The sequence below is a fragment of the Myxine glutinosa genome, chromosome 1, assembly GCF_964187855.1.
Source record: "Myxine glutinosa chromosome 1, kmMyxGlut1.1, whole genome shotgun sequence".
Lineage (NCBI taxonomy): Eukaryota > Metazoa > Chordata > Myxini > Myxiniformes > Myxinidae > Myxine > Myxine glutinosa.
Genome location: NC_136261.1, coordinates 446,428,931 through 446,455,715, shown reverse-complemented (window position 1 = coordinate 446,455,715; position 26,785 = coordinate 446,428,931). Strand labels below are relative to the sequence as shown.

At 39.8% G+C, this 26,785-nt stretch overlaps 2 protein-coding genes across 11 annotated transcripts in view; both read left to right on the top strand.

Moving 5' to 3' along the window:
• The window catches only part of LOC137418556 (E3 ubiquitin/ISG15 ligase TRIM25-like), a 1,139,870-nt gene that overhangs the window by 266,298 nt on the left and 846,787 nt on the right, over positions 1 to 26,785 (top strand). The window lies entirely within an intron of this gene.
• LOC137418945 (E3 ubiquitin-protein ligase TRIM65-like) overlaps positions 1 to 26,785 on the top strand; it is a 185,105-nt gene that overhangs the window by 121,231 nt on the left and 37,089 nt on the right. For all 10 annotated transcript variants that reach the window (XR_013621991.1, XR_013621990.1, XM_078770834.1 and 7 more), the window contains exons 2-4: positions 13,269 to 13,709; positions 14,479 to 14,574; positions 16,700 to 16,933. Coding sequence is in view for 8 of the 10 variants with exons in the window: in XM_078770834.1 (XP_078626960.1) it covers positions 13,269 to 13,709; positions 14,479 to 14,574; positions 16,700 to 16,933 (771 nt within the window). In the remaining 2 variants the exon portion in view is untranslated. The remainder of the gene's footprint in view (positions 1 to 13,268; positions 13,710 to 14,478; positions 14,575 to 16,699; positions 16,934 to 26,785) is intronic.

Genomic DNA, 26,785 nt, shown 5'->3' with positions numbered 1-26,785 from the left:
GCGGACGGCTTGCTTCGCCTTCACCCAGCAGATGCCAATAATATGGAGCCGTAAGATGGCGTCGTATCGGCAGTTAATCGGAAGCTTTTGGGCCCCAACGTCGGCTAATTCAGATTTTACGAGAATGTCTGTACGTGATAAACAAAGAGCGCGGTTCATAGATCTTAAATCCATTAGTGCCGTGGGCATCGGGTCACTGGGTGTGGCGTAAAAGGGATAACAAAGTCGAGTCCTTACGCTATTATTATATAGATGTCTAATAGTTGGTTCAAGCGGATGTGGAAAAACCTGTTTGCTTTTAAAGATGCTCCTCAGCCCTAATTTTTTAGATTATGATAATTTAATAATTTTTACAAAGTCAAGTTTTCAACCTGAGTATCAACTACTCTCATGAGGTTTTAATGCGGGTCTTAAAGAGGAAGAGATCATCGGTTCATTAAAAAATCAAAACAAACTAAATGATTATAATATTGAAGATATAATACAATTATTTTGTGATACACAGAAATCAAAACCGAAACCAAAACCCATAACTTGTATTCTCAGTGATAATACGGATGATATACCTTTACCCCAAGATTTAGATAAATCAAAAAAGAATCTTGTTATCTTTGATGATCGTGTTAATGAGAGAAACCAAACAGTAATGTATAGCTACTATACAAGAGGGAGGCATACTTCTTGTAATTGTATTTTTCTTAGTCAGTCATATTTTCAACTCCCTCAGTGCTCAATAAGAAACAATGCTAATACATTTATTTTATTTAAGTTAAATTCAAAAGATACAAATATTTTTTGGAGAGATAATTGTTCTACATTAGGTAGTAAGAAGGAATTTGAAAATTATATGAAACACACGATTGGAAAATATAAATATATTGTTGTGAAACAAGATGAGATACTAACTGATATTTTACACACATAAATGACAACAATTATTATTAATCTTGTGGTTAAATCTGCTTCAGGAAATAACTTTCATAAATCTAAACTCTTGAATAGTAAAAATGAAAAGATTGTAAGTTTTTTTTTAAAAACACCCTATGATTCGTTTTGTAGGTACTACAACCAGAGCAAAGCGACCAGGAGAAGTAGAAGGGAAAGATTATTACTACATTTCAATGGAGGAACATATGCGATTGAGGAACGAATGTCAAATAATTGAGGTGGTCTCTCTTGGTTCTACAAAATATTCACATTGAAAGAGTGAGTTAAAGAAACTAAAATCTGGTGGTCTTGGGATTTTAGAAACTAATCCAGAAGGAATGAGACAAATTATGAAGCATCTGAGTGATAATAGAGTTAAGATTTTATCATTCGGTTTTGATATCGACGAGGAGACTCAACGCAAACGTATGAAAAGCAGAGATACAAGTATTAGTGAAGAGGAAATAACAACTTGTATTAATACCAATAAAGAATTTGATGAAATATTTGAAGAAAAGGATTTATTTCAACACATTTACTATAATGACGAAGAAAAGGACCATTTTCCCATTGACCTTTTCAATTCATTAAATGATATTTTTCAATAAATAAATACAGAAAATGAATACTGAAGAAAGAGCTAGAAAGTTTAAAGAACATCAAGAGTTGGTTTCAAAAGTTGTAAAGCAACAGGAAGACATAAAGAAGAAAAGGAGACAGAAACTGATGGGTGAAGAAGTGTTTGAAAGAAAACAAGAGAAATTTTTTTAACCACTTTTAAAAACTCAACAAATGATTTCACCTGCAGTTCCCACGGTAGAATTTACTCCGAAAAAACTTCAAATGCTCAAAGATTTTAGTCAAATGACAGAGCAAGAACTTGGAGAATTACAATATGATGATGAAGGATTATTTCAGAAACTTGGGGAGGTAAATCAACCCCCTAATTATGTTGTGGAAGCTCTTCAAAACAATGAATATTCGGCAGATTCAAAAACCAGAGCAGGTCTCATTCCAACAGAAGAACCAGCACAGTTCTATCTTGTGAAAGAAAAGGTATTGATATTTAATGATAAATTGGTGATCTTAAGTTCTGCTCAACCAAATATTGAATTATCCCCTAGATTAATGTTTCTTCTCACAAACTCCGGGTTCAGCGGTTCAAAATATTTTGATGAACCACTTGATATGGAAAGAGAGGAAGATAGAGAGTATATTGAGTTTCTAAATGCACTTGATTATGGAGTTTCTGTTGCTGGTAAAAGTAAGAAGAATGAGAAGGAGAAACATATTATTGATGCTTTAAGTAAGCTTGGTTCAGGTGTTAGTTTTCTTCCAAATGACCCATCACAATTAGTTAATAGGCTATTATTGCTGTTAGGTAGTAAGAAGGCTGGAAACAACAATTGTTTTAATGAAGCATCTGCCATTTTAGATCAGTTGATGAATATGAAAATAATTAATAAATGCCAATACAAAGATATTTTATTAGATATTAAATAAGATGAGAAGCACAACCCTTAGTTTTAATTTCACAACGAGTGATTACACAGCTTCATTCCCTTACCCACTACAACTTGACCCCACAAAAGAATATGAGGCATCTTTATTGTCGATGGAAACTTATAATACCTTGTTTAATATCACAGGGAAAAACAACAAGTTTAGTTATAATCCAGGAAGTGGATATAAAACTATAACCGTTTCACCCGGAGCTTACGAGATTTCTCAAATATCTTCTGAAGTCTCTCGCCTTATGAAAGAACAAGGTGATGATCCAAAAAATATTGTATTGTAATAGATATTCAAAAACACACTTCAAAATCAACTATTAAACTTAAAAATAATTATAAAGTTGATTTCATGATTGAAAAATCGTTTGGAGAGCTATTGGTGTTCTCTTCAAAAGAGATTGAAACTAACGGGACATTTTACAGTGATAATGTCATTCAAATATCCTCCGGTATAAATTCGGTATTAATTCATTGTGATTTGATTGATGGTGCTTATAACGATGGAATAAGAACAAATACAATATTTTCATTCAGCGCATACTCAACCCCGATTGGTTATAAATTTAATATGGAACCAAAAAATCTTGTCTATTTACCTGTGTCAGGAAAAACCATACACAGAGTAAATGTTAGGATAACTGATCAAGATAATCGTATGATCTCCTTTAATGAAGAAATTATATCCATTAAAATTCACCTACGTGAAGTTTTTCAATAAATAAATAATGGTTATTGTGAGGAAATACGAGTTGGGAAAATATTAAATAATTACATGGGATGGGATGTTCCTTTCACCATACTATAAGGGTGAAGGTATGTTTCTTGATAGAGGATACTATAAACCGAAGAGACAACGAGGTGTGGGGCATCAATGTAGAAATAAAGGAGATGGGATAATTTATACTCTAATGGGTATTGGTTCAACCATTCTTAAACATAAAGACCTAATTGGTTCAACTGCTTCTGCCATGGGCTCAGTTGCGGGTGCTATAAAGAGTATAAAAGATGGTCAAAAGGAGTCTCATAAATTACAATCAATCAAAGAAATTTAAAAAGGTAAAACTCAACTATCTTCACAAGATTGACAAAAAATCATTAAAATACTTGGGTCAGGGTTTCAACGATTTTAATGCTATATAAATACAAGTATGGAAGCGATTGATAGTAACTATGATTTGGATGATACGATTATCATTTCAAACTCCACTAAAAAGGAAGACTATTTTAAGGTAAATGCTATAACAGGAACAGACTGGAATTCAAACGTAACAAAAAGTTTTGAAATAAATAATAATCAACAAACTTACTTGAATCTAGCTGATAGATTCTTGCTGTGTATATTTAAATTCACTAAGGCTGCGAATAATACTAATGCTACACTCGTAAATGATTTCTTCTGGAAAATGTTTGATAGTGTCCGTCTGTATATTGGAACACAAGAGGTTGACGCGATTGATTATGTCTCTGCTACATCTGAAATGATGAAATTTACACTATATTCGTTTAGTGATAGAATGGGTAAGGGAGCTGTTGAAGGTTTTATTCCTGATATGTCAATGGGTACAAACGCAGACCCTGGTTATAGTCAAAGGAAGACAATGTATAATGATGAAACAAAAACAGAGAATAGTTTTACCATAGCAGTACCTCCTAAAGGTATATTTGGATTTTGTGATTATGACAAAGTTTTGTCTGGTCTTAAAATTAGATTTCAACTACAAAGGAATGATAATGCAAATAGATTGCTTTTTGGGGCTGAAAATGCTTTTGGAGACAATAATAAATTTGTTATTAATGATTTGTGTTGGTATATCAGTGAATATACTCCTAATCTTAAAACGGAAGAGATGTTGAATAGAAGACTTAACTCAAAGACCCCGCTAAATGTGTCATACCTTAAAAGAAGATGTCAACACGTTAAACTGGAACACACTACCTACACTTGGAATTTGGGTGTTCTTCAAGGAAAGCCACGATACCTATGGCTCATTTTTTAAAAAACCAGATGGAGAGGACGGTACTGATAAGAATAATGCGCTGAGTGATAATGCTAAGGTGAAACAACTTCGGGTTTCTCTTGATGGCACATTTTATCCGCGAGATAGTTTGGAAATTGATTGGGAAAAAATGATTATGCGGAAGCCTACAAGTCTTACCAAAAGGTGTGTGAAAGCAACGGTAATAATGACCTATTTTGGATATGACTGCGTTTCAAAAACTTTATACAATCTATGCAATTGACCTGAGTTCTCAAAAGGAAACTATAAAGTCTAATAGAGTGGATACTTCCCTATACATTGAAAGAGGAGAGAATGAAGAAGTTGATGCTTATTGTTTGCTTTTGGAAGAAGCAGAATTACAGATTAATCTATCTATAATTCCAGTAATCTCTGTGTGTCTGTGTGTCTGTGTGTTTGTTTGTTTGTCTGTGACCGCTGTTTCTCGACAACCACGGGTCCGATATACTTGAAACTTGCCAGGTATATTGCTGGGGACCTGAGGATGTGCCTTTTCAAGGTTTCATATTAATCGGAGAAGTAGTTACCGAGCTATGTCCAAAAAACGATTCAACCAATCAGAGAGCAGCGAGCTATCACGTGTGCCGAACGTGGCAAACAGACTCTGCCTCGGACGGCACATTTGAGAGCGTATTCATTTATTTCACGTTGGCAAACTATGTTGGCGCTATGTTGGCGTTAAACTATGTTTTTAAACTAATTAAAACTAATTTGCGATTCATCGTAACTGCGATATGCGACCTTCCGGACAGTCAAATGAGGACGTCACTTCCGGACTTACGGATAGTCATAGTGACGACGTACTGATGCTGAACGTGGCGAGCAGACGCTGCCTCGGACGGCACATTTGACAGCGTATTCATTTATTTGACGTTGCAATCTGTGTTGATTGTTGTAAGGTACGATCGATTGTAGTACACGTTTATAATAACTCTGCCGATACAGGCCCGATTAACTGCAGCGCCATCCGAGCTGCGGCGTCGGGACGATACATTCATTGTACGGTCACATCACGCACTTACGGGCACGCCCATGGGCCCATGGGCACGCCCATGCATGCATGGGCGAAGACATTTTTTTTTTTTTTTTTGGCAAGGAACGGGCACCCACGTACGGGCACGTCCTAGTACAGATAATGGTGTTATCATTAATATCACAGAGATTTTTTTCTCATAAATAAATGAGTAGGAAAGAACCAACTGTGGTATATGTTAATCAAATCAATCTTAATAAATTAACATCTTGTATTCAAAATCAAAAGCCTTGTATTATTAATGTTATACAATTCAAAGAAAAGGAGCAGTAAGAATTGATGTTTTACTCACAAGAGAGCAGGTAAAAAGACTAAATGATGCTGGATCACTTTAAACTAAAATGACAAAACCTATGTTCAAGAAATATTCAACAAGGGAAATGAGTGGAGGATTTCTCACGTTTCTAATTCCTTTATTTGCTGGTTTAAGTGCGGCGGGAGCATTGACTGGTGGTATTTCAGCAGCGGTAAAAACTGCTAACGAAAGGAAGGCACAACTAAAAGCTCAAAAATAATTGGAAAGACATAACAAGGAGTTGGAGAAACAAATTAGTGGAAGTGGTGTAATTGTAGATTTTGCTGAAAAGCTTGAAAGCCTACCTGATAAAGCGAGATTGTTAGTTGGAGATATGCCTTCCTCTATCGCTCAAGCGGGTGTTAAACTAACTAAACGGGGCAATGGATTGTATCTTTCTCATAAATAAATGGATTAATGGTTTAAACAATTTGGAAAGAATACAACGTCAAATATAGAACTAGCTAAGTATTGTAAAAAACAAAAAATTGATAATGTGGTAATCTGTATGAGAGATGAATTAACAAAGTTGCCCAAGAATACAATGAATATTATTATGAATTTAGACACACAGAATGGTTCTCATTGGGTTTGTATTCATAATAGTCAGGATAAATATTATTTTGATAGTTATGGTATGCCATCACCTGATGAAGTAATGCAATTCTTACAGAATGGTGTTTATCAAACGTTTCAAGTTCAATAAAATAATTCTAAATGTTGTTGTCAATTATGTTTATATGTATTATTTCAACTCAACAATAATGAACATTTTTATGATGTCATTTTTAATCTAATATAAATGACTTATGTCGGAAAAGATGGTTCTATCTTTGGAGAATCCCCTCAGGATATTGATTTATCAAATTATTATACAAAGGCACAGGCTGAACGACAAAAATATAATATAACAAAAAATATTAACATGAAAAATACTTATAAATTAATCAAATATCCAAACCCTACAGATGCGAATGACTTAATTGGATTCAGTGATTTATCACAATATATATCTTTAAATATACACAAAGAATTAAGTTAAGCACCCCCTACACAAAGAATTAAGTTAAGCACCCCCTAATATATATTCTTTGTGTATATGTATACATTGGCATATATTCTAAGGTATGTGAGATCAAATAATGATTGGTATGACATTAGCAATTATCCATTGATGAAATGCAGATGAGTGCACTCATCTGTGACGCCCATCGCTCGTGCAGCACGTGTTATCATCCACGTGGTCGTGATTGACGCAAAGATCGCTAGAGGTCTTCTCAGAACAATGACTGTACGTTAGAAAACATAAACGTCATCCACACTGTCCGTGATGGACCTATAGCTCCATACTTAAATTGAGGTGAAAATATGCCTAAAATTCCCAAAAAATTTCACCTTAAATTATTCAGAATAAAATATTGAAAACGGCATGATTGTTATGTTTTTATGTGACCATAATATCACTTCTCCAGAAAATATAGCAATATCATGGGTATATTACACTGTTTTGACGACAACAAACTTGTAATGTGCGAGGTTGTAAAAAAACGGGGGGGGGGGGGGGGTGCTTAACTTAATTCTTTGTGTATAAAACAGCACTATTTGTTAAACAAGTAAAATTTACAACCACAACACCTGGTTATACAGACCATACACCTTTCCTCATTAAATTTAACTACCTGCTTACAATTGAATTTTATAAAGAAGGACATATAGTTAATATGCGAATTAATAAATGGGGGTATGATATGCCTGATTTAGGGTATAATTGGTCTTTTTCAATAAACTTAGAAGACCTACATGATTTTAATCAGTCTCGTAAAGAAGAATATTATCCGCTTGGTGAGGATAAGGATTTATGTGGAAGTACAATTAATAAACAACAAATACATGATTTTAAGAACAGAAAATCATATGACAGCAAAACAATAGTTTATATGACAAAGAAGGAAGGTAATGAGATAAGGATAGAAAGCCGAGGAAGACAAACCAATTTGGTAGTGGGAAGACGGGGTGGTATTACCTGTCACAATATTAATCTCACATATATTTCTGATACATAAATGGCAGGAAGAAGACTACAAGAGAATTATAATTTTTGTATTCAAGGATACCTACAAGAAAAGGGTGCTCGGTTTTACATACCGTATGAATTGGAACATATACATGGAAATTTTGTCATTAAAAACTGGCCTTATACTGATATTGCTAAACCCACAAATAGAGACTTGTTTAAAATATTAAATAAAAATGAACTTCTCAAAGTTATGAAATATAAAACTCTTTTAGAAATCGTCAACAAATCTTATTGGTATCCTATTATGAGAAAAATAATTACAGATACAAGAATATCTCAAAATCTAGATGAATATATGTATAATATTCTTTGGGGCTCAAACTCAAGGGTAGCAAGGGATGAGGAAGAGTGAGAAAAAGGAGAGGGTGGAAAAGGAGAAGGAGGAAAGGGAGAAAAGGAGAAGGAGGAGAGGGAGAAAAAGGAGAAGGAGGAGAGGGAGAAAAAGGAGAAGGAGGAGAGGGAGGAAAGGGAGATGGAGGAAAGGGAGCAAAAGGAGAAAAATGAGAAGGAGGAGAGGGAGGTAAGAGAGAAAAAGGAGAAGGAGGAAAGGAAGGAAAGGGAGAGGGAGGAAAAGGAGAAGGAGGTAATCCATGAAATTATTAAAAGATTGAAGGCATTACGGCAAATAAATCAATCTCAACGCACCGAAGAGGAAAATAAAGAATTAATGACTCTTAGGAAGATATTGGGTTTAAAATTTGCTGAGATGAGTTCACTTTCAGGAAGGAGATTTAAACGAGAAAGTGGGGATATAGAAGAAGAAGAAGGAAAAGATTATGTGGTTGATGATGTTGGTGTTATTGACTTTAGTTAGTTTTATTTGTAAATAAATGGAGGAGAGAGTGAAGACATTCCTAAGGATTCTTTATGTTTTAAAAATCAAGATAGAAATGTATATGTTGAAAACCAAAAAGGTTTTGGCACTATATAGGACATTTTCTCATAAATAAATATGAGTTATTGTCCGAAATGTAAAAAGAAAACTAAATCTAAAAATATCTCTTATGTTAAAGCTAAAAATAATAGAGTTTATCAAAAAGGAATATGTCAAGTGTGTGGCTCTAAAAGTGTCAATTCATCTCTCCTAAAAGTGGAGGAGACATACAAAAGTTTCTGTCAGGAAGTAAATTTACAACAACTGGAATTCCAGAGGGATTACACCTTCCAGGGTATTCTTTCTGTGGTCCAGGAACAAACTTGGATAAAAGATTAGATGAGGCTGATAATCCTAAACCTTGGTCTAAACCTATAAATAGGGTTGATGAAGTGTGTATGAAACATGATATTGCTTATGGGAATACCACTACATTGGATGAAAAACATGAAGCAGACAGAGAAATGTTGTATAATTTGTCATTGATACTAAATCCTACGTTGAGAGAGAAAGTTGATAGGTTTATTGTGAAAAAAATGATAAGTGCTAAATTGAATCTTGGTCTTGGTTATTCCTCAAAAATCTATTAGACTCTAATGATGTCATCAAGACTGAGGAGCTTTTGGCTGAAGAATTACACAAACCTATAATCACCAAGTTTAAAAGAAGGAAGGTTTATTCCAAAGATACTGACCACATATGGTCCGCTGATTTAATTGAATTGAATAATGACAGGGGATACAGGTATGCTTTAACCGTTATTGATTTGAGAAATAGATTTGCCTGGGTTGTTCCTTTAAAAAATAAAAAGGGTGGTACTTTAATGTTAGCCTTCAAGCTAATATTTGATAGGGATAAAATAAAACCAAAGAAACTGTGGACCGACGAGGGGACGTAGTTCTACAACAACATATTTATGAAATTTCTTAAGGGGGAGGGTATTAAATTATACAGCAGCATGAAGGAAAAGCAGTTGTTATTGAGCGTTTTAATTGCACTTTGAAAGAGAAACTATATAAAAAATTCACACAACTCGGTTCTCAACAGTGGGTATATTTAATTCAGGATATTGTAGATAATTACAATAATACAGTTCATTCATCAATAAAATCAAAACCGTCAGAATCATTTACAAAATTAGAATATGAGAAGGAGATTAATTTGAGAAAGCCCACGTTCAAAATTGGTGATATTGTAAGAACTAGGGCATTGCCCGTACGTGGGTGCCCGTTCCTTGCCAAAAAAAAAAAAAACGCTACCCGTACGCTCTACCCCGCCCGTACGCCCGTAAACAAAAAAAACAACGCTCTTCGCTTCCGCCCTTCGCTCTGACTGAATTGGGAGAAATAATGCGCATAAGAAATCGAGAAATTATTATTTTCTCCGGAAGAAATCGAATTACGAACCGTAATGGCGCACACGCTAGGCTCCGCTCGCTCTCACATCGGCCACGCCTACGCAACAAAGCGTTCTGTGATTGGCTGCCGGAAGTGAAGTCTTCACTGTCCGGAAGTTCGCAAATCGCAGTTACGATGAATCGTTTTAATTTAATCGCAGTTTGAATTCGTTTTAAAACATAGTTTAACGGCAACATAGTTTTCCAACGTGAAATAAATGAATACGCTCTCAAATGTGCCGTCCGAGGCAGAGTCTGATCGCCACGTTCGGCACACGTGATAGCTCGCTGCTCTCTGATTGGTTGAAGCGTTTTTTGGACATAGCTCGGTAAGTACTTCTCCGATTAATATGAAACCTTGAAAAGGCACATCCTCGGGTCCCCAGCAATATACCTGGCAAGTTTAAAGTATATCGGACCGGTAGTTGTCGAGAAACAGCGGTCACAGACAAACAAACACACACACAGACACACAGACACACAGACACACACACACACACACACACACACACACACACAGAGATTGCTGGAATTATAGATAGATATACAGATGGAAACGTCATTTTGAGAAAGGTTATACAAAAAAATGGACCAATGAATTATTTAAAATCGTTGATATAATGGATACAGTCCCTTGGACCTGCAAATTATATGATTTAAATGGAGAAGAAATATTAGGGTCATTTTATTCACAGGAATTACAAAAAACAAAGCTGATAATTCCTTAAACAACAACCATCCATACTTTCATCCACCCCACCCAGATTAGCTAATTTAATTAGTAGTAAATAAAAATCATAAGCCACGCCCACACAGACCCGCCCACACAGACCCCGCTCACACAGACCACGCCCACCCCGCCCACGCAGACCACACCCACACAGACCCCGCCCACACAGACCCCACCCACACAGACCCCGCCCACCCAGACTCAGCCCACACAGACCACACCCATCATCCCCCACCCCCTTGTTTGCCCCCACCCTTGACCCTTCACCCCCCCCTCATCCCACCCCCACCTTCCCCACACACACAAGGGGTGGGGAGGGATTGGATGAGGGGGGTGAAGAGTCGTTGGCAGGGACTTACTTTCCCTTCTTTTTTTTCCTTTATTCTCTTTTTGTAATTAAGAATTAAATAATTGTAGACAAAGCAAATATTATCATATAATATTGAAAACATAAAAATCTTTATATTATTAAAACATATTTATTGAGGTATATATTCAACTTCTCCCCAGCACAAGCCATCAATTTCTCCCCAGCACAATTCAAATACAGCAGATGTCTTCAGGTTTTGAATCTCTTTCTGTTAAAGACAAGAGGGGAGAGAAAATATTAATACAGGGTGAAGCAAGGAGAGGATATGTTATATATGAGGATATGAAGGATATGAAGGATATGAGCATTGTGGTTATGAATTGATATGAGCATTGTGAATTGAGATATGAGCATTGCGATTACATCAACGATTTTAAATAATGAGCATTATGAGCATTATGAATCGCACACACACACATACCTCTAAAAAATCAAGCTTTGTATCAATGTCGTCGAGTTGAAAATTTAGGGTATCACAGGTTGGCAGGAAATAACCACTCTTTGGGAAATCATAATCATCCCACTTTAAGTCGTGGTCATCGAGGTCGTGATCGTGGTTGTAGTCATCGATCTCAACAGGTGTTGTATTGTGTTTGAAAAAAGAAAGAAAAACATAAGGAGAAATTATTAAAAGATACATCGTATTGACAATAAATAAATAAATGTCAGCTCCCGTTTATTGGTGCCAGTCAGAGAGATGAATAATGAATTACCAGGGTCAGACTCTGATGGTCGTTTTGGACAAGAGACAAAATCTCGTCTGTGTCTTCTTTGAGGTTAATACTACAGACAAAAAAAGAGAAATTACTTCGTTGAAGGAAGCCAGACAAAACATGGCACATTCAAGGCAGCCTCATTTAACATCTTGTATCATACCTTAAACATGAATCTTACAATCCTGTGTTCAGTTCATGGTGAAACTCTTGTGGAACAACTTGAAATTCTGCCAGGACCTCATGAAAGTCATTCACAATATTTGAATTGCTGTAATGAAGAGGAAAATATATCATGAGTCATAAAATTAGTCACATACAAAGCTCTCATTAACAGTTTAATTCTGAATGAACTTACCAATGTCCTGGTGAGTTGATATAATCTTCATCAGAGTAAAGACTGGAATAAGACAAGCTCATCTTCGTTCGCAATGTTTAAAACGGCACGGCAACACGGCTTAATTAATGAACAAAATGTATTTCGGGGAAGTGAACTGCCTGTCAGCATTTGGGAAACTGAGGGCGTGTGAAAAACAGGAAACAAATCAAAGAGAACTTCTGGGAAGTTATCCAAGTGAAACAACATGTCATTTCTCAAAAGTGAGCGATTAATTAGAAAAGGTTCGAGTATGGTAGCCTTCGTTTAAAAATGGTAAACATAATGAATGTGAAAAAATATCTAAAAAGTTAATGTTAATGTTAAAAAAAAGTAAAAAGTAAAAAAAAAGTTAATGAAAAAATTAAATTATTTCCCACGCATAAACCAATATTTGTAGGATCGTTGTTTGAGTGGTCTCCTAGGGATATTAGGAGGGTGAGAGGGAGCAAATATTCGTAGGATCATTATTTGAGTGGTCTAATGAACAACATTGAGGAAAAGAGTATGTTATCTTTTGCTATAACTAGTATGTCAAAAGGCCAAAAGGTTCGTAAAGATCAGGGTGGCAGAAGTAGAGGTGTTAAGGGGAGGTGAGGGAAAGTGAGGGTAAGGCAAAAATTTACATGTAAGTGAATGGGGAAATGAAGGTGGTCCAGGAACAACATTTTTCCTCTGCTGATATATAACACGATATTTCGAAAAGAATCGGAATAAACGTGGTGAATGAGTTTGGTAGGTGACAACAACAAGCCGATTAGATTTTGGTTGAGGTCCGGAGACAGATCCAGCCCATCAATGGGATACAAAATATAGAAACTGTGCAGCCTGGTGGAGGTATGCGTTCTCATGACATATGCGGAGGTATGTGTTCTAGTTATTTATTTAAATTTTGTTACAGTTTCAATAGCTTAAGTTTTTCTTCTTTTCAATCTCCATTTGCAGGTTTTAATTCAACTCTGCTTCACACTCTTCTCTGACCACAAGGAGATGGCTTCTTCTTCCTCTGATATGGGAGATAATTTGGATGCACTCACCTGCTCGGTGTGCCTTCAAATCTACAAGGATCCTGTTACTTTGCCATGCGGCCACTCATTTTGTCGTTTGTGTATCGAGAAATGCTGGGAGAACAGGGAAGAAAATTGTGTTTGTCCAAATTGCCGTGAGGTTTTTCCACAAAAACCAAAACTCAAGAAGAATGTGACTGTTGCCTACATGGTGGATAATATTGTGAATGTGAAGAAGGGCATAAGATGCACTCAACATGGAAAGCCAATCCAACTCTATTGTAAGGATGATGGGAGCTTGATGTGCTTGATGTGCACAGGTGGACAACATCAGAAGCACAACGTTCTGTCTGTGGAGATTGCTCATTCTGAACTAAAGGTGAGTAAATCAATGAAAATGGTTATTGTTTGTGTTATATCCAAAATGTTTTTTTAATGTATTGGTCTTGAGGTTACACCTGAATCTTTTTTTACTTTCCAATTATAAATTGTCGATTTCTGATCATCTTGTTACATCATGTTAGTGGAATATTCCTAATAAATGTGACATTTCTGAGAATGAGTGTCTCATCAGAATTGTTTATCATGTGCTGTTGTTGATCATTCACCTGCACAAGCCGTAAAGAGCAATGAATAAGGTTTTCACGTGTCCATCTGATAAAAAGGTTAAATTGCTGATTTTACATTAACATGATGAGGGTTCAGAATCCACCACAAGAAACTCAGTTTGTTTTGGAATAAGGAAGAATATTCATGGCCCAGAGCAACTTTCAATCTTCCAACTTAAATATTTAAAAAGGCAGAGACGTCATATAATCTCAGTTCAGCGACCTGCCACATAATTAAATAATTATTTAAATGTAGACTGAAGTAATCATGAAAGCTTCAGTGCTTCACCAAACATCGACCTTGAATACAGTTGAGAAACAGTTTTTGTCGTTAATGTCGTTCTGGGACTTTTTCTTGTGCAGCTGTAGATTTAAAGAAAAGAGATTGTTATGAAGTTTGAACAAACGGCCATCGTCTTCACTGTGATTTTCTCACAAATGTATATAATGTGCAGGATTTATCTATTTTTTGTGCAGGATGTTCCTTTTTAATCCACCACAGGTTCACGATTCTTCACTTCTGTTGTTTATTCTGTGCAGGATGTTTTGACTGCAAAGTATCCTCGTGTGTCACAGTCAATGGAGAGCATTGCATCCCAACTGCAGCAGGTTCAGGAAGAGAAAGAGCAAACAGAGGTGGGAATCACCAAGGAATGGGTGTTCTTGGAAAGGGTCATGTCCCCCACCCCGTTCCCCATTTAAAAACTAATGCACTCGAGGGAGGTATTCAGCCATTGTTTCTCTTCTAATAAGTCATGGTTGTTTTGTGATGGGATGTGTGATAACAAAAGATTCAGAAGAGAAATAAAGATGCAAACAGAATGAAGCAAACAACAAATAATCCAACAATTGGATGTATGTCTGCATGATTGTATGTGTATGTGTGAGCTAACAACTTGGCCAATGTGTTACTGCCACAAGTTTTTCAAACGTTCTCAGAGTATTCATGGGAGGTCATCTGCGAGAGAATAATCCCCCCACTTCTCCCAAACCCTGCCCATCCTTACCCCCTCAACCCAACACCCCAATGAGATGATCAGGAGACAACACCTAACCTCGGGTGTATATAATTATTCGTTTATATTTGAGGGAATCTTTGTCAATTCGATCACTCCGATGTAGAAAAAAAATACATCCTGGAATAATGATAATTGTTCATAATAAATCATGAGATTAAAATAAAAAATCCACCAAATAATTACATATTGTGATGGACCTCAATGGTTAGTGATCCTGATGCCAAGTGACTGCCAATGGCTCCCGAAGTGTGATGGATGTCGCCTCCAGATAACTCCAAGAGGATGGCGTTTCTCGAAGAAAACCCTTTAGTAGAACCCTTTGGAATTACCCTTTAGAATAACCCTTTTAACCCCTTTATAATTTCCGTTTATAACCCTTTAGAATGACCATTTAAAACCCTTTAGAATAACCCTTTATAATTACCGTTAAAACCCCTTCAGAATTACCCGTTAGAAGTACCGGTTAAAACCCATGATAATCACCCTTTAGAATTACCGTTAAAATCCTTTAGAATTACCCTTTAGAATTACCATTTAAAACCCATGATAATTACCTTTTAGAATTGCCGTTTAAAACCCATGAAAATTACCCTTTAGAATTGCCGTTTAAAACCCATGAAAATTACCCTTTAGAATTGCAGTTTTAAACCCATGAGAATAACCCTTTAGAACTACCATTTAAAACCCATGATAATCACCCTTTAGAATTAGCATTTAAAACCCATGAAAATTACCCTTTAGAATTGCCGTTTAAAACCCATGAAAATTACCCTTTAGAATTGCTGTTTAAAACCCATGAAAATTACCCTTTAGAATTAGCATTTAAAACCCATGAGAATAACCCTTTAGAACTACCATTTAAAACCCATGATAATTATCACCCTGTAGAATTAGCGTTTAAAACCCATGAAAATTACCCTTTAGAATTTCCGTTTAAAACCCATGAAAATTACCCTTTAGAATTAGCGTTTAAAACCCACGAGAATAACCCTTTAGAACTACCGTTTAAAACCCTTTAGGATTACACTTTAGAATTACCGTTTAAAACCCATAAGAATTACCCTTTAGAATTACCGTTTAAAACCCTTTAGGATTATCCTCCCGGTGTGTACCCCGGTTTAGAATAGGTACACCGTATCCCTAATGAACCCCACCTAAGAGGCGACTAAGGGTTGGCGTCAGGAAGGGCATCCGGCCATAAAAACATTGCCTCAAACGGGGAACCATGATTGTCATGGGGACTTCAAGGCTAACCCCCGCTCTAGCGAGGAAAATGGCCTTAAAACGATCATTCATTTATTCATTCATATTACCCTTTAGAATTACCGTTTAAAACCCATGAGAATTACCCTTTGGAATTACCTTTTAAAACCCTTTAGAATCACCCTTTAGAATTACCCTTCAGAACACATTACCATTGAACACGGTGGATTAGAAAGGTTCGTCTTCTTCATGTTTAATGGACGGACAAAGCCAAATGTTGAAACAGCTTCACCACATAAAAATCGAAATAATTAAATGTTAATTTAGACTTATTAGAGGTTGAAACCTCCTATTGGATTCCTGGACTCAATAATCTTTGTAGACAAGAGTGCCCACTTCATTTTACCTTCAAAACCCACTCCTGGTACCAGTGATCTGATCCTATCAGCCATAATCCATTGTAGCTTTTGTTCATTTCTTCATTTTCTCTGAGAGTTTCTTCTTGATTTTTCAATAATTCAAACAATGATTCCTCCCAGAACTCCAGCAGAGCTGCTGAGGTCAGGTTGGAAGAGAAGGGGAGGTTGGTGTGCCAATTGGTGAATGAATCTGTGGATCTGATGAAGAGTGAAATTAACAAGAGGAAAATGGAGAAACTTTCACTTCTTGGGAAGCAGAGGGAGAAACTGGAGCAGCAGATGGCATCTCTACGTCAAGGAAAATCCACAATGGACACAGCACTCCAGAAACTGGAGGCTGTTTCTTTTCTACAGGTGTGGTATGGGAGCGGCAGGGAGTCATGTTATTATCCTTGTTATTGTTACGTTTGTGGGGGTAGATGAAGGAATCCCACAGTAAAGGTAGCACTGCATAGTTGTAGCATGGGCCGTGGATGGGTAGGAGACATCACAATGTATTTACGTCAGGAAAACTGTGAGCTTAAGATTGTGTATGTGTCACCACATGGTGGGTGGTTTTGTGTTAACTTGGTAGAGTCTAAGGCTAGTTTCTCCCAGTATATGATTTCCCCCTGGGGCTTTTCCCTTGCGTTTGTACATTTACAAGGCCAGCCATGCAACCACCCCCATTAAACAGCGATGGCCCTCCACTGCATGCAGACAGAACCCATACATTCCCAAGTGAATTAAACCCCACCTCCAAGGAATCGTAGCCGGCGGGCCACGCCCCCTTAGTTCTTCATTGGTGGAGGACATGGGGTGTTTTAATGGAGCTCGACCATCGCTTGGGGTGACATCATGCAGATGGTGCGGGTAGAAACGACGGTTGGGAAAAGTGTCAGGCTCGAGATCGGCTGGTTTTGGCATGGAGGAAGAAGAGCGTGTCTCTCGGTTAGTTATTGTGCTTGGTGAAGGAGCTGGTTTTTTCTCTGTGCGCGCTTTGGAGAGTAAAACTGAGAGAGAGTGGTTTGGACAACTTTTATCGTGAGGAGGAAGGATTGGTGATGGTGGTGCTCTTCGGGGGAGCTGGAGGCTGCTTTGTGCTTACTGGCCTGGAATTGAGAGGAGGACGTTTGGCTGCCTGCTTCACAGCTCAGTGCGCTCGCGTGGCTGACCAGCACCATTATGGCGCACTTCGACATGCAGTCCTTTCGTCGACCAACCTTACCAGTTAACGGCCACCAAGCATCTAAAAGTCTTGTTGAGACAAGAGCTGAGTGCCGGCCGACTAATAAGCAAACATTTATTTTATTTTATCTTTTCCTTGTGTGTTTTTGTGACTGAATGAAGACGTCTCAAATTAGGATTTAGTTTTACCTCACCTTTCCTTTGCACCTCTTTTGATTATTCTTATGAAATTAACCATGTGGCATTTTTCATTTGTTGTGTTCGTTTATTCATCGTGGGTTCCGGAATAAACCTGCGTGTTTTGCATAGATAAACGTTGTAGTGAAAATGTACCAAAGTTGAACCCATGTACCAAAGTTGAACCCAGGTGTGATGCTCACTTAAACCGCTGAGAGGCGTCTATAAGACCTCGGACGTCCGTGACTCAGGGCCACTCCTGCGACATTATACAATGACATGTAGACTTGAATGGTATGTACCCGCTCATATTCTAGGCTTGCTTGCATTGACTAATATAATCGATCTTTTTTGTGTGATGCCAAGATCCTGATATATATATTGCATGATGTATTTTACAGGATGATGCCAAAGATCTGATTGAAATTAAACCTACCTATGGGACAAAGTTGTGGACTTGGTTAATTTTCACAACACTTAGTTTCAATCAAGATCTGCGGAAATGGTGAGACACGAGTCTGGCGATGGCCGGATGATCGCAGATCCCAGAGGAGTGTTTCCCGACATTCTCCATGCTCCTGCGATGCCCACCTCGGAGAAGAATGCCCAGCGGAGGACCCGTCGAGCCAGCTCCAGCCACGGAGCTCTGACTACTCTCGCTGTCAGTCTGCTACGAAGGGACCGGATGCATTGGTACCTCACAAGCATTTTGTTCCGGAGCCGTGTCGTCAAAGCACGTGCACCCTGCTACTGCTCACACACAAGACGCCTGGAGAATGATGCTACTGGGAAACGTCCTGTGGCTGAAACCCCGTTGGGACGATGGACCCGCTTGGAGCCGAAGGTACGAGTCTAGCCTCGGTTGCGTAAAACGCTAATGGCTTCGTCTGAGAGAATCATCCTAGATTTGCATGCCTCGCCTCAGGATGAGATTCCCACGCGAGTGATCACGAATCCCATGTTTGTCATGCCTCACTTGGCCTGCCTACCCGACCGATCGCTGCTCGTTGGAATCACCTCTTACGCGAAGCCGCATGCTGCGCCCATCGCGGGCACTACTCTGTGAGGCCGGCGATTCCGATCGCTGCTCGGCGGAATCACCTCCTATGCCCGAATCGCGCGCTGCACCATCGCTGGATGGAGCCTCTCCCCACGATGGAACCACTGCACTATCGCTGGATGGAAACTCCTCTGGATCGCTGGATGGAAACTCTTCTATGAGCGAATCGCGCACGCTGCACCATCGCTGGATGGCACCCCTCCCACACGCGAATCGCATGTGATTCCCCTCGCAGGCCATACTCTGCTGGTCGGAATCCCACCTACGCGTGGCTACTCAGCGAGGCCGGCGAACTCCGCTGCCCGGAATCGCCTCAACGCTTGAGGCTCGTTTGGCACCACTCGCCACAGCACGGATGTCCGGCTTGTCGGCGCCGTCATCTCTGTCCCAATTAACGGACAGGCAGCGAGCCTCATCTGGCCTCATCTGGTTTCTAAGGACGTCGAGCGGGATCTTCATAGACTTTCACAGCACTCGGGCACTACAGGGGAATGTCGTATCAAGCTAGATGATCATATATCATAGCACGATCACTACAGGGGAATGTCGTATCAAGCTAGATGATCATATACCATAGCACGATCACTACAGGGGAATGTCGTATCAAGCTAGATGATCATATATCATAGCACGATCACTACAGGGGAATGTCGTATCAAGCTAGATGATCATATACCCTAGCACGATGTATTCTATTCCCCCGCATCTAGCTCCGTAACAAACACGGCCCGAAAGCTACCAAACGAGACGCTACTTCAGGACGTGCAATTTATCGCTGCCCGGCGTGCTCGCCCACTCGACTCGGCGTGCCGCGCTGATTCAACGGGCCGAGTTCGCCTTTCGGTTTTCTCTCGAATGCAGCACGCCCTAGATAATGCAATCCACTCGTCGACCGGGTTCGTATTCAGTACCCCAATCTCAAGCCCGCCCGAATGCTGGTGCCAAATGGACGCGAGACTATAGATTTCGGTGCGCCACATTGCTCCGTCTGGGGATACTGCTCAGCTGGAACTCATCGCCGTCAAACCCGCCCGCACGCGCCCGAACCAATTGATGACGTCAATTGATGACGCCACCGACTAATCACGCGTTTGCCCTACAGCGCCATTAACGTCATTGCGTGCTTCACGCGCGTGCGTCATCAGAGTTCGTCTACCCGAGTTTCCATGTACCTTTGTAACTCTACAGATAGCGGAAATACTCAACCTGACCCCCCCCCAGCACAAACGTGCGTGTCATAACGTGGCGGCCTTCGAGGGCGTCTAGCCAACTACGGGGACTCATGCCGTTATTCGATAAGACCATGGGGCATTTGGGAGTACACGGTGACCTCATGAGATGGTAACATTGAGCGTTGCGCCCGACTCCCTTGTCTCCTGAGCAAGCCACGGAGGCACCGTCCCGCCTGTTCGCCCTTGACTCTGGGCTTGTTGTTTCTAGGACAGAGCTCTTGGCTCGCCTCCACTACGTCGTTTCGAGACTGCGAGACGCCTCACCAGGCCGCTGCCTGTTGCCATTTCCCTCTGACCCAGACTGTGAAGGTCGCTCAACTTTGGTACGCAGCGCGTGGCTGCGAACTCGAAAAAGAGTGGGGGGGGGGGGGTGGATGAGTGAGGGGGTGAGATGAGGACGTTTGAGGATGTTAGAACATTCAATTCTAATGTGAGCCTCGGAGCTCGTGGCATTCTCTCGGTTTGTCAATAGGTCAGTCCATGGATGGACAATCCATCCGGGACATTCTCTCGGTTTGTCCATGGATGGACAATCCATCCGGGACATTCTCTCGGTTTGTCAATGGGACAGTCCATGGATGGACACTCCATCCATCCTGGACAATCTCTCGGTTTGTCAATAGGACAGTCCATGGATGGACAATCCATCCGGGACATTCTCTCTGTTTGTCAATAGGACAGTCCATGGATGGACAATCCATCCGGGACATTGTGGTACTCCATGTCGTCGGTGCCGGTATAGCCGATCTTCTTCGATCCACCGAGCGCTGTACTGCAGGACGGGAATGCCACATCACTGAGGTTCTGCGCGCTTCGCACGTCACTAAGTAACGTCCTGGGGAGGCGCGTTTCGATCATTTTGTGCGTCGTCGTAATCTGCCATACTCGGTTGCGATTCCCACGCCGACTGCAGTTTGCCGGTCGTTCAAGCAGCCTTCGGAGGGCGCTCGTGGCAAACGTATAATTTGCCGAGCCAAAGCCGGAGCTTGTAATTCATACGCGCTGCCGTCAGAGGGCGCTCGAGTCTCGTGAGAAGGATCGCTACCAACGGTAGTTTCACGTGCCGAAGCAAGAGTTTGTAATTCGTATGAGTTGCCGTCAGAGGGCGCTCGAGTCACGTGATTTCAAAAAGGGCCGCTGCCGGTATCGAGTAACTCTCGTTATGGCTCCGAATGGCTCTCATCGATTCTCTCTCTCTCGGCAATTCCATGACATGGACCTAACATGGATCGACCATGTACCCTTGGGAGCCTAGTCAGGTACAGGCTTACTGTAATGGATTTACTGTAATGGCTTCCTGTCATGTAATCTTACTTACTGTAATCTTACTTACTGTTACAGCTTACTGTAAAGAGGCTTACTGTTTACACATCTTACACATCGACACATCTTCCTGTAATGTGTTGCATTGCGACGAATGGCAATTCACTCTTCGACAAGGTACAAATTATCCAATCTAGCTACTGTGCCGACGACCCCACTGTAAAACTATTGCGACCCACGGGCTCATCGTCTGCCAGTATTGGAAATTATTGCTAACCAGGCTACGAGTGCGCCTATGGAACATCTGCCGTCCCTCCCTGCGCCAGACACACCCCTGCCTGAAGGCACTGAGGTGCCCCTCCGACACCTGCCTCCAGCGGCTACTCCGAAGCAGGGGACTCCGGGCTTGGGGATGTCGTACCCGGTAGTTTCCGAACCTGTGCTGGCAGGGTAATTCGCCACCCTGACCGCTACGGATGGACCGACTGACATTTAATAATAATAATGCATTTATTTTATATAGCGCTTTTCAGGAAGCCCAAAAGACGCTTTGACAGAGTGCAAAACATAATGCATAGCGAAACATACAACAATTGCACAAAGACAAGAATCAATAGGGCAATATTTCCTTGACACCCCCAATAATAATATAATGACATCCCCAATCAATTAATGCTGACGCACGCTCGCTTCCTGCCTAGCGGCAGTGTAGTTCTAATGGCGGGGAGAATGTAGTGAAAATGTACCAAAGTTGAATGTACCATGCTCACTGGTACCATGTACCAAACTGGTACCATGTACCAGCTCACTGGTACCAAAGAAAATGTACCATGTACCAAAGTTGAACCCAGGTGTGATGCTCACTTAAACCGCTGAGAGGCGTCTATAAGACCTCGGACGTCCGTGACTCGGGGCCACTCCTGCGACATTATACAATGACATGTAGACTTGAATGGTACGTACCCGCTCATATTCTAGGCTTGCTTGCATTGACTAATATAATCGATCTTTCTTGTGTGATGCCAAGATCCTGATATATATATATATATATTGCATGATGTATTTTACAGGATGATGCCTAAGATCTCATTGAAATTAAACCTACCTATGGGACAAAGTTGTGGACTTGGTTAATTTTCACAACAAACGTCTCGCAGCCTTTCATCTCACGCATTCCAGAACCACCAATAATTTGGGAGTTTGCCTCGGGAGTAAACACGATCGGCCATTCGTCACCCAGTCATCTTACCCACTGTCTTAAACATGACATTATTATTGCTAATTATTATTACTATTACTTATGTCAGATCAGGTCACTGAAAATATCAGACCGTGCCTCATCATTCTAAATTCTCTATAATAAAATTTACTTCCGTAAGGGTGCCGGGTGGGAGGGTTGGGGGGGGGGGGGGGAAATATTGCAAGTCAAAAAACCCCTTGTGGAGTGGGGTTGTAATATCATTAATATGACTAGCAACGCTACCCACCTTACAGGCGGGCCTTCAATTGGGAGGCCCAAATGAAAAGGTAAAATATCAGAAATTGAAGCCTGCAAATCACTTTGGCAATCGTTTTGGCAATGGCCTCTCCAATATTCGATGTGTTCACAGTTTGAATTACGTGACGTAACGTTTGTGACGATGTTTTCATTGTGGCGATGTTGTGACGATTTCGTAATGTTTTTCGTTTTCATTTTCGTAATCGTTTAATGAACGTTTAATGTTTAATGAACTTTTAATGAGCATAAGAATAATGTTTAATGATCATTAAATGAATGAATGAATGAATGAATGTTATGAATAATGCCATGGCGTTGCGTTGGCAGCAGTGACAATATAAAAATGTTTGCCAAAAACTTCAAAGAGAGAAAAGGAACTTTTATCAGCAATGTCGTCTATCCTGAAGTTCTAAGCTGAAGAAGAGGTACAAAATCATTCCATTATTTTTTAGTAAAGAAACGCGTACAGTTGATATCACGATTTGAAACACGATGGAATAATATTTACCCATTATGAACAGTGATGTGGTTTTTTAAAATTGAAATTCTAAAAATACTGTTTAGATTTTGATGATTTGCGTGTGATGTTTAACGGATGTTTATATAAATCGTGCCTCCAAATTGAAGCCCTGCCCTTAGGGCGGGTACCGTTGCTCATCATATATAATGGCGATACAACAATTTTTACCGCTTTGCTTTGAAGAACGGGAATGAAGGGGGAGGAGCGTGTTAATATGTCTGGTTGAAGGCTTTGGGTGGTGAGGGGGCTTGAAGCCAGATTTTAATCTTACAGCCGCCATATTGGTGCTCACCGTCACTGAGATGCGAAGCGAAAAACGCATCAGATCTGTCACATTCACAACCGCTATGTCGTATGTACTCCCGATACGTGTTTCCTTCATTGCAAAAACTACCAAATCAACAGTTAAAAGGATTTTGAGCCGATAGGTGTTACGGCCTTGGCAAGATCGATGGAGACAGTGATCTGTTAGCGTATACACCACCCAAATAGCTACGTGGAATTCCCTCATGTAGAGATTAAACGTCATTTGAACTTTGGACAAGGTCATTATCTACTTTTAATGATGTTTATATATGAATGATGTTTAATGATGTTTATATTGTTTTTGGGTTGTCCTTTCCGCATATCTCGTGGGATTGTGATTTGGAGAGACGGCTGTGATGGCAGGGATGGGGTTGGAATTCTCTCAACCAGGGATTCAACCTGTGTCCTTATAAAAGGTCTTTGTCCGAGGTCACCAAATCCGATCGGTACAGCCATGCAGCGATCGGTGCAGCTGTTTGTGCGTCACCCGGGAAAACAACATCGTCACAATGAAAACATGGTCCCAATGAGTGTTATGCGAATGCGAATTTTATGCAGGAGTCCAAACCTGAGAACGCTGGAGATGTAAGCTGAAATTTGAAAAACTAAATAGCCTATTTTACTCCTGGAGATCCCAGGATTACCAACCCAAAATATCGTTGCGATCGGTTCAGCAGTTTTTGCGGTACCTTCAAATGGACAGACAGACAGACGGACGGACGGATGGACAGACAGACGGACGGACATTGGGTGAATTATAGTAAGATGTCATTACTATAGTAACAATAAGTGTTGTTATTACTTTTGAATGAGAAGTGGCCTTGGAAAAATGCCACGAAAACCTCCTTGGCAGAACTCCATATTAGTGACAAGAAGGGTCGTGTTATTAACCCTTTTGGGGTATATAAACTATAGTAGATCTACGATCAGATGTGTTCGGTTACTTGTCGAATTATCACATCATAATGGTGGCACCTGTTAGGGATATTTTCCTACAGTAGTATGTAATAGACAAAACCAAAAATTCAATGTCCATAAACTTGTCAGAAGAGAGAGTCACAAATTTTAATTCCCGAGGAGGACAACACTTTCTGTCTTCAAAGAAATACACAGCAAGAAAACAACCTTTATCAAACCAAGGAGAGCATATTACAATTCACAAAATTACATTGCAAGATTCACAGAAGGTCCCAAGTGAAATCCTGGTGCAGTAGAGATGTACATCAAAGGAAACATCATAGAGATACAGTAGCATGCACGGTATACAGTCAACATCACAGAAGGTCCCAAGTGAAATCCTGGTACAGTACAAAGAAATGTCATACCAAACACCAGCATGCATAGAATACAGTTAACATACAGTATAAACATACAGAATCGACCAGCCAAGTGAAGTATCCTGGCTATTTGGACATCTGTTCTGATTTTTGTACATTTTCAAGTGGGAGGAGCAAGTGGTGGGGGGAGGGAGGGCGAAGAGAGGGGAGGAGAGCAATAGGATTGGTTGGGCAAAGTTCAGGTGGGAGGGAGCAAGGATCGAGGGATACAATGTGATTGGTCGAGTGAAATCTTGAGATGGTAGTGCTCCCCGCTGGGAGCAGATCTGCATTTACAAATCCTTTAATGAGAAGAATGTGTTGGTCCAGACTCTTCGGCACCAAGACACTATCAATCATAATGTTGCGTAAACGTTGCAGCGACGTTTTATAATGCCATTGCAGGGACATTTATGATTTAATATTTAGAAAATATACAAACAGGCATTAAATAAGAAAGTCCTTATTTAATCAAAACGGTCACTCAGTAGCTATGACATTCACATCCTTTTCCAATCTGCAAACTCATCCTTTCCTCATAAGTAAGAGATATGAACCCATATCAGAGAGCCAGAGAGAGCTAGCCTACATGGATTTTTTAAAATAGGATTTCTATATTTTAGACTAACCTTTATCAAATACTAATAAGCTATTTTGATTCAGTGTTAAATTATCGTTCTTTTGAAAGATTTTCCTGAGAATGCTGACAATTTCATAAAACTATCTATTAAATAAACTACAAGTGAAAACGAAAAAAGCGTGCGCTGAGCCCATCTTAACAACGGTCAGCGAAGAGCGATTCATCCACTCCCATTGTTCGACTCTGCAAAATAATTACCAAGTATTTGCATTCTTACTAAGTCGATTATTCACAGTCACAAAGAAAGCTTGTTTACCGAGCGCATTTGGCAAGCAAGCACCAATAGTAATTAGCTTTCACCAACAATGGACAGATCTGAATACTAATTTACTCAGACATTGTGATGTCAGCTGTCAGCCATACTAAGGAAAAACAATATCTTACTTATAAAACTCATGGAACTTCAATGAGACATACTAAATCCAACATTATATTATTTCAAAAGAACATCCCATATGTAATTATATTACCCTCAGTCATAAAAATGATTTTGCCATGACAATATGTGGTCCACCATTGCGTCCACTAAGAATTTACTTTTCTCAAGCAAACGAACTTGGTCAGAGTGTCGGAGATAACTTGCCAACTGTAGGAAATCCCAAATTTTGCATGGAAAGTATGGAATGCAGAACGAATTTCGTCAGTGTCGGAGATAACTTGCCAACTGTAGAAAATCCCAAATTTTGCATGGAAAGTATGGAATGCAGAACGACTTTGGTCAGAGTGTCGGAGATAACTTGCCAACTGTAGAAAATCCCAAATTTTGCATGGAAACCACAAAAAAACTTGCAAAAAAAAAAAAGGGTTCATCCTTCCTCAACACATGACCAAACCATCTCAACCTGTTCCTCTTTACAGCATCAATCACAGGCTCTATTCCCATCATCTTTCGCAATTCATCATTTGTCTTCCTCTCTCTCAACGATACTCCGCACATCCACCAAACCATTCGCATTTCCACGCTTTCCAGCCTTCGTTGCACACACACACACACACCCTCACACATGCAGCATACACCTTTCCTTCA